We start from the raw sequence: 8,923 nt of genomic DNA, 5'->3' as shown, positions 1-8,923 counted from the left end.
TTCCCCGGGAGCGGCAGGGACTCGCTCCGTCTGTAACAGTTGTGCCGTCAATCCGAGGGAGGTCATAGCCCTCTGCGGCTTTTACAGACAGGTATTTCAGCACTTATCATGTTTTCTTCATTTCTGAAGGCCCCAGAGGAGGGAGGGAAAGGCTGGAGGGGTGAGGAGGAGGAGGGAGGAAGGCTGGAGCGATGGGGAGGAGGAGGGAGGAAGGCTGGAGGGGTGAGGAGGAGGAGGGAGGGAGGCTGGAGCGATGGGGAGGAGGAGGGAGGAAGGCTGGAGGGGTGAGGAGGAGGAGGGAGGGAGGCTGGAGCGATGGGGAGGAGGGAGTGAGTAAGGCTGGAGGGGTGAGGAGGAGGAGGAGGGAGAGAGGCTGGAGGGACTGCTAGGAGGGAAGGAGGGAGGATGGAGTGATGGGGAGGAGGAAGAGGAAGAGGGAGGAAGACTGGAGGGACCAGGAGGAGGGAGGCTGGAGTGATGGGGAGGAGAAGGAGGGAGAGAGGAAGGCTGGAGGGAGGAGGAAGAGGAGGGAGGAAGACTGAAGGGGTGAGGAGGAGGTGGAGGGAGGAAGGCTGGAGTGGAAGGCTGGAGGGGTGAGCAGGTGGAGGGAGTAAAGCTGGAGTGACTGGGAGGAGGGAAGGAGGAAGGCTGGAGGGGTGAGCAGGTGGAGGGAGGAAGGCTGGAGTGACGGGGAGGAGGGAAGGAGGAAGGCTGGAGGGGTGAGGAGGAGGAGGGAGGGAAGCTGGAGGGTCCAGGAGGAGGGAGAGAGGCTGGAGTGATGGGGAGGAGGGAGGGAAGGAGGCTGGAGTGATGAGGAGGAGAGAAGGAGGAAGGCTGGGATGATGGGGGGGAGGGAGGAAGGCTGGAGGGCCAGGTGAGATGTATCCTGGGGGACTGGGCTCTGATTCCCACCCGGGTCCCTGGGGCTCCTGCCCCGGGTCTGATGTTGCACCCTGGGGGCGGGGGGTGTGGGGCGATGGCTGCCCCCAGCCGTGGGGCCGGGGGCTGGTCACCCTCGTCGCCCTTTCTGGGGTCACACCGGAGGCACCAGGCTGGTGGGGGCTTGGAGACACCGTGTCCCCTCGCTACCCCCCCGGGACACTGGGGGTGGTGGGGGTGCCTGGCTGTGACCCCCACGGGTGGGGAGCAGGGGGTGTGACCCCCACGGGTGGGGAGCAGGGGGGTGCGAGTGGGGCGCTCTGAGGGGTGCACAGAAGGAGGAAGGCTGGAGGGGTGAGCAGGTGGAGGGAGGAAGGCTGGAGTGACGGGGAGGAGGGAAGGAGGAAGGCTGGAGGGGTGAGGAGGAGGAGGGAGGGAAGCTGGAGGGTCCAGGAGGAGGGAGAGAGGCTGGAGTGATGGGGAGGAGGGAGGGAAGGAGGCTGGAGTGATGAGGAGGAGAGAAGGAGGAAGGCTGGGATGATGGGGGGAGGGAGGAAGGCTGGAGGGCCAGGTGAGATGTATCTTGGGGGACTGGGCTCTGACTCCCACCTGGGTCCCTGTGGCTCCTGCCCGGGGTCTAGGAAGGCTGGAGGGCCAGGTGAGATGTATCCTGGGGGACTGGGCTCTGATTCCCACCCGGGTCCCTGGGGCTCCAGGGAGGAGGAAGAGGAGGGAGGAAGACTGAAGGGGTGAGGAGGAGGTGGAGGGAGGAAGGCTGGAGTGGAAGGCTGGAGGGGTGAGCAGGTGGAGGGAGTAAAGCTGGAGTGACTGGGAGGAGGGAAGGAGGAAGGCTGGAGGGGTGAGCAGGTGGAGGGAGGAAGGCTGGAGTGACGGGGAGGAGGGAAGGAGGAAGGCTGGAGGGGGGAGGAGGAGGAGGGAGGGAAGCTGGAGGGTCCAGGAGGAGGGAGAGAGGCTGGAGTGATGGGGAGGAGGGAGGGAAGGAGGCTGGAGTGATGAGGAGGAGAGAAGGAGGAAGGCTGGGATGATGGGGGGGAGGGAGGAAGGCTGGAGGGCCAGGTGAGATGTATCCTGGGGGACTGGGCTCTGATTCCCACCCGGGTCCCTGGGGCTCCTGCCCCGGGTCTGATGTTGCACCCTGGGGGCGGGGGGTGTGGGGCGATGGCTGCCCCCAGCCGTGGGGCCGGGGGCTGGTCACCCTCGTCGCCCTTTCTGGGGTCACACCGGAGGCACCAGGCTGGTGGGGGCTTGGAGACACCGTGTCCCCTCGCTACCCCCCCGGGACACTGGGGGTGGTGGGGGTGCCTGGCTGTGACCCCCACGGGTGGGGAGCAGGGGGTGTGACCCCCACGGGTGGGGAGCAGGGGGGTGCGAGTGGGGCGCTCTGAGGGGTGCACAGACACGGAGCACCCAGAGCAGGTGGGGGTTTGCTCCAGAGCAGGATCCGTCCCCTCCAGGACAGGATTCCATCCCTCCAGAGCTGGGTGCTCCCTTCTGGAGTAGGATACGTCCCCTCCGGAGCAGGATCCATCCCTCTGGAGCAGGATCTATCCCTCTGGAGCAGGGTGTCCCCCTTCAGAGCAGGATCCGTCCCCTCCAGGAGAGGATCCATCCCTCTGGAGCAGGATCTATCCCTCCAGAGCAGGATCCATCCCCTCCATGACAGGGTTTCCTCGCTGGAGCAGGATCAACCCCTCCCAGAGCTGGGTATTCCCCTCTGGAATACGGTTCCTTCCCCAGATCCATCCCCTCCAGAGCTGGGTGCTCCCCTCCGGAGCAGGATCAATCCCTCCAGAGCAGGATCCATCCCTCTGGAGCAGTGTGCTCCCCTCCAGAGCAGGATCCATCCCTCCCAGGGCTGGATATTCCCCTTCGGAATAGGGTTCCCCCTGAGATCCATCCCCTCCAGAGCTGGATCCATCCCCCCCGGAGCAGGGATCCCCCTCCAGAGCAGGATCACCCCCCCCTGAGCTGAGTATTCCCCTTTGGAACAGGGTTCCTTCCCCAGATCCTCCCCTCCAGAGCAGGATCCATCCCTCCCAGAGCTGGGTATTCCCCTCGTCCCCCCGGAGCAGGGTGGGTGCCGGGGGGTGCCGGGGGGGGGTGGGGGCCCCTGTGCCGGCCTCAGCTCAATAAACTTCTTGTTTGCGGCGGCTGCAGCTTTTCAGGGGGGACAAAGAAATTGTTTCCCGGGCAACGGGCGGCTCTTGGCAGCGGCACCTGCTCATCCCGTCCGTCCGTCCCGCTGTCCCTCCGTCCGGCCACCCCCGGGAGGGTGAGGGGGTGTCCCGGGCTGGGTGCTCCCTTCTGGAGTAGGATACGTCCCCTCCGGAGCAGGATCCATCCCTCTGGAGCAGGATCTATCCCTCTGGAGCAGGGTGTCCCCCTTCAGAGCAGGATCCGTCCCCTCCAGGAGAGGATCCATCCCTCTGGAGCAGGATCTATCCCTCCAGAGCAGGATCCATCCCCTCCATGACAGGGTTTCCTCGCTGGAGCAGGATCAACCCCTCCCAGAGCTGGGTATTCCCCTCTGGAATACGGTTCCTTCCCCAGATCCATCCCCTCCAGAGCTGGGTGCTCCCCTCCGGAGCAGGATCAATCCCTCCAGAGCAGGATCCATCCCTCTGGAGCAGGATCTATCCCTCTGGAGCAGGGTGTCCCCCTTCAGAGCAGGATCCGTCCCCTCCAGGAGAGGATCCATCCCTCTGGAGCAGGATCTATCCCTCCAGAGCAGGATCCATCCCCTCCATGACAGGGTTTCCTCGCTGGAGCAGGATCAACCCCTCCCAGAGCTGGGTATTCCCCTCTGGAATACGGTTCCTTCCCCAGATCCATCCCCTCCAGAGCTGGGTGCTCCCCTCCGGAGCAGGATCAATCCCTCCAGAGCAGGATCCATCCCTCTGGAGCAGTGTGCTCCCCTCCAGAGCAGGATCCATCCCTCCCAGGGCTGGATATTCCCCTTCGGAATAGGGTTCCCCCTGAGATCCATCCCCTCCAGAGCTGGATCCATCCCCCCCGGAGCAGGGATCCCCCTCCAGAGCAGGATCACCCCCCCCTGAGCTGAGTATTCCCCTTTGGAACAGGGTTCCTTCCCCAGATCCGGTGGTGACACCCCCTGTCCCCCCGCAGGTGAGCGCGTGGAGGGGGTGAGTGCCCAGGACGTGCTGCTGGTCCACTCCTGCCGGCAGTGGACGACGGTGACGGCCCACAGCCTGGAGGAGGGACACTACGTCATCGGCCCCAAAATCGACATCCCGCTCCAGTACCCAGGTGGGGGGGCGAGGGGCAGGGACAGGGGTGTCCCCTGGGACAGCAGGGTTGGGGGTCTTTTCCCTCCAGGCTCCGGCGGCTGATCTGGGGGTGCTCCAGTGTGGCCAAGTCTAGAGGAGGAGGAGATGCTCTGGTTTGGGGGGTGCTCTCTGCTCCCCCCACCCTGCCAGCACCCAGCACAGAGCTGGGGGGCTCCAGGGGGATGGGGGGCTGGCAGGGATGGGGTGGGCATGGGGATGGGATGGGGACAGGGATGGGGATGAGGATGAGAGACAGAAATGGAAGAGGGATGGGATGGGGACAGGGACAGGATGGAGACAAGGTCAAGGATGGGATGGGGAAGGGACAGGATGGTGATGGAGAAGGGGCGGGGATGGAGAAGGAACAAGGATGGGGACAGGGATGAGATGGGATAGGGATAGAAGTAAGGGTGGGGAATGGATGGGATTGGGATGGGGAAGGGACAAGGATGGGACGTCGATGAGGATGTAGATGGGAATGGGGAAGGGATGGGATGGGAACAGGGAGGAGAATGGGATGGAGTGGGGACAGGGACTGGATGGGGATAGGGAAGGGAGGGTTTGGGGCCAGGGACAGGATAGGGACAGGGACAAGGATGGGATGGGGACAGGGATTGTCACGGGGACAGGGACAAGGACGGGATGGGGACAGGGACAGGGACTGGGATGGGGATGGGACAGGGATGGGGACAGGGATGGGGACAAGGATGGGGCTGGCGTCGCAGAGGAAGGTGCTGAGCTGCAGCCGCCGTAGCCAGAGCCTTAATGACCCCTCTAAGTGCTCGCCGGGGCGGTAATGAGTCCTGCTGATAAATAAATCATGGGAAATGGAGCGGGGGAGGGGTTAATCACCCGTCCCGAGGGGGGCACTGAGAAAGGGGGGGGGTCAGGCAGTGAGTTAACCGGCTTTGGGGGGCTCGGCCCCACTGGAGCTGGGGTGTGGGGCTGCTCCCGCCTCCAGCCCATTCCCGTGTCCCGTTGGCGCGGGTCCCTCCAGGGATTAATATTCCCCTCAGCTCCGTCCCCGCCGGTGCCAATGGTGACAGTTTTGTTGCCAGCCACAGCCCCCCCCGGCTCCCCCCTCCTGCCTCTGCCACTGTCCCTGCTGCTGAGCCACCCCGACACCCCCAGGGTCCCCTCCCTGGTGGCTCTCCCGCCCGAGGCGTGGGGCGGAGGGGGTTGTAGGTCCTACCAGGGACCAGGTTTTGGGGAGACAATGGGGGCTCCCAGTGATTTTGGCTGCTCCAGGCGGGTTCCTCCATCCATGGGGCATTTCTGGGGCTGCTTTGGGGTGGTCCCGGCAGCTCCTGGGGGTGCCAGAGCAGCAGTGCTGAGACACCCCACTTTCCCAGGGCTCTGTGCTTTGTCCCACCCTAAAGCCCCCCATTTGATGCTGCATGTGTGGGGGATGGGGATGCTCTGGTGTCCCCTTGCAGCACTTGGACATGCTGGGTGAAGCCCACAGAGATACCCCCAAAAATCTGATGGGGACCCCGGACCAGTCTTGAGGGTGGCTGGCCCTCCCCACCCGCAAAGGGCCGTGCTGGCCCCCAGGTGGGTCACAGCAGGTCCCTGTGGCCAGTCCCCAGAGATGGGCTTCTCTCACCACCCTGGGTCCCACGCAGGGAAGTTCAAGCTGCTGGACCAGGACCGGGACATCCGCGAGCCCGTGCAGTACTTCAACAGCGTGGAGGAGGTGGCCAGCATCTTCCCAGACCGTGTTTTCGTCATGGAGGCCATCACCTTCAGCGTGAAGGTCTGTATGGGGACAGCAGGGGACAGCAGTGGGACAGCCCGTGAATGTCAGGGAGTGGTGGTGAGGCAGCGGGGGGTGGTGATGGGACATCAGGGTGTGGTGGTGAGAGTCAAGGGATGGTGGGTCATCAGGGGATGGTAGTGGGATATCAGGTGATGGGACATCAGGAGTGCCGTGAATGTCAGGGAGTGGTGGTGAGGCAGTGGGGGGTGGTGGTGGGACATCAGGGTGCAGTGGTGAGAGTCAGGGGATGGTGGGACATCAGAAGAGGACAGTGGGTCCCAGGGGATGGTGGTGGGATATCAGGTGATGGGACATCAGTCATTTGGGGGAGGAAGGGGGTTGGGGGTTGGGGGACCAGGGTGTGGTGGTGGGAATCGGGGGGTGATGGTGGGACGTTAAGGTCAGAGGTGGGCCACCAAGAGAGAACAGTGGGACAGCAAGGGGTTATGGGACATCAGGGGTAGTGGTGGGACACCAGGGTGTGGTGGTGGGAATCGGGGGGTGATGGTGGGACGTTAAGGTCAGAGGTGGGCCACCAAGAGAGAACAGTGGGACAGCAAGGGATGGTGGTGGGACATCAGACTATGGTGGTGGGACATCAGACTATGGTGGTGGGACATCAGGGATAGGGGTGGAACACCAGGGTATGGTGGTGGGATATTGGGGTCAGAGGTGGGCTACTAGGAGAGACCAGTGGGACAGCAGGGGATGGTGGTGGGACATCAGGGGTTGGTGGTGGCACATTAGAGGATGGTGGTGGGATGTGCCATGATGGGGCTGTCCTGGGGGTGGGTGTGTGTGTGTCAGGTGGTGTCGGGGGAGTTCAGCGAGGACAGCGAGGTCTACAACTTCACCCTGCACGCCGGGGACGAGCTGACGCTGATGGGCCAAGCCGAGATCCTCTGCGCCAAGACGGTGAAGGAGAAGTCGCGCTTCAACACCATCCTGCGGAAGCTGGGGAAGGCGGCGGGGCCGGCGGCGGGGGCCCGGCAGGTGAAGGGCAAGATGCCCTGCCTCATCTGCATGAACCACCGCACCAACGAGAGCCTCAGCCTCCCCTTCCAGTGCAAGGGCCGCTTCAGCACCCGCAGCCCCCTGGAGCTGCGCCTGCAGGAGGGCGAGCACACCATCCGCAGCATCATCGAGAAGGTGCGCCTGCCCGTCAACGTGGCCGTGCCCAGCCGCCCGGCCCGCAACCCCTACGACCTGCACGCCATCCGCGAGGGCCACTGCTACAAGCTGGTCAGCATCATTTCCAAGACGGTGGTCCTCTGCTGCATCCTCCGCCGCGACGAGCTGGTGCCCTTCCATTTCCTCCTCCTGACCGACATGCCCCGCTTCCAGCTGCCCGAGGGGCTGCTGGCCGGGGACCCCCAGCTGGAGAAGCTGCTGCGGGACAGCGCGGCGTACTGCCACGACCGCTTCAACCCCGACGAGTACTCGCGGGCCGTGCGGGAGGCCAAGCCCGACTTTTCGGAGGAGTGCGCCAGCCCCCGGCGCCTGCGGCTCTGCCTGCCCCCCTGCGCCCGCGAGGAGCTCAGCCAGCCCCTCCAGCGCCTCTCCCTCTGCCCCTGCGCCACCGGGGCGCCCCGGGAGCCCCCCGCCCGCTGCCAGGGACCCCGGGGAGTCCCGGGGGGCACCCCCCGCCCACCGCTGCCCGACTTCCCCGACCCCGACCGGGAATACATGACGCCCGACTGGGCCGAGCCCGAGTTCAGGACTCAGGAGCCGCTGGAGATCCCTTACGAGGAGCTGTGGAGCAATCCCGAGGGATGCTGCGAGGCGGGCAGCGGCGCCGGCCGGCAGGACCTCCTCTCCCTGGGGGCCGTCACCCCGCTGGGCTCCCCGCGTCGCCCCGGCCTGCCCGGGGACGAGCCCCGCGGGGACACCCCACCTCCTGTGCCACCCAAGTCGGAGGCGGTAAGAGCCACACGGTCCTGTCCCCGGGGAGGGGGAGTGACATCCCGGGGGTCCCGCCTGCTGCCCCGGCTGGGGGTGATGCACTGGGGCAGCCAGGGGGGGTGACCCCCAACACGGATGTGGGCAGCCTGGGGCCATCTGCCAGCCCCACAGCACGGCCAGCCTGACCCCCACCCTGGGTGCTGTAGGGCTCTGGGCTGGGACCCCCGTCCCTTGGCTCTGGGGGGGGGTGTCCCTCCCCAGCTCCGTACTGTCACCCAAATCCTCTGGGCTCCCCAACACCATGGGGTACCCAGTTCCCCAGGGCTCCCCATCCCCAGGAGGTACCCAAATCCTCAGGACACCCTCGTGCCATGGGGGTCCCCAGGGCTCTCTGCACCATGGGGTACCCAAATCTTTTGGGCTTTCCATCACCACGGGGCTACCCAGATCCTCTGGGCTCCCCTGCATTGTGGATTTTGGGGTCCCCAGGGCTCCCCTGCACTGTGGGGCACCCAAATTTCTGGGGCTCTCCATTAGTACCCAAAGTTTCATGGCTCAACTGGGTCCGGCTGCCCCCGAGCCCCCCATCGCCCCCTCCAGCTGTGGGGTCCTGGGAGCAGATTCCATGGCACCGGGGGCCTGACAGAGCTTGCCCCCCCCTCCAGGTGAAGGAGGAGTGCCGGCTGCTGAACGCCCCCCCTGTGCCGCCCCGGGGAGGCCGCCCCCCAGCACCCTGCAGCCCCCCAGCACCCTTGCGCTGCCCGAAGCTGGCGCCTGCTCCCTCGCCCAGCCCCAGCCTCTCCTACTACTCCTCGGGGATCCACGACGGGTGAGTGGCTCCGGTGGGATGGGGACGGGGCGGGTGGGCTGACACCCCCGGGTGGGATGTTCCTGCAGCCACGGGGTGATGGTGGGTGAGAAGCTCAACAGGAGCTGGCAACCCCCCGCCCCCTGGGCTGCATCCCCAGCCCCGTGGCCAGCAGGGCCGGGGGGGGGAATTCTGCCCCTCTGCTCCGCTCTGGGGAGACCCCCCCAGTGCTGCCTCCAGCTCTGGGGCCACCAACAGCAGAAGGAC

At 65.6% G+C, this 8,923-nt stretch overlaps 1 protein-coding gene across 1 annotated transcript in view; it reads left to right on the top strand.

Moving 5' to 3' along the window:
- The first annotated feature begins 2,058 nt into the window (after positions 1–2,058).
- The window catches only part of GAREM2 (GRB2 associated regulator of MAPK1 subtype 2), an 8,357-nt gene continuing 1,492 nt past the window's right edge, over positions 2,059–8,923 (top strand). The window contains 5 exon segments of the mRNA XM_014937549.1: positions 2,059–2,137; positions 4,027–4,167; positions 5,813–5,943; positions 6,754–7,866; positions 8,514–8,677. Coding sequence (XP_014793035.1) covers positions 2,059–2,137; positions 4,027–4,167; positions 5,813–5,943; positions 6,754–7,866; positions 8,514–8,677 — 1,628 coding nt within the window.

Source organism: Calidris pugnax, unplaced genomic scaffold, assembly GCF_001431845.1.
Source record: "Calidris pugnax isolate Ruff unplaced genomic scaffold, ASM143184v1 scaffold85, whole genome shotgun sequence".
NCBI classification, from domain to species: domain Eukaryota; kingdom Metazoa; phylum Chordata; class Aves; order Charadriiformes; family Scolopacidae; genus Calidris; species Calidris pugnax.
This window is presented reverse-complemented; position numbering and strand designations above follow the sequence as displayed.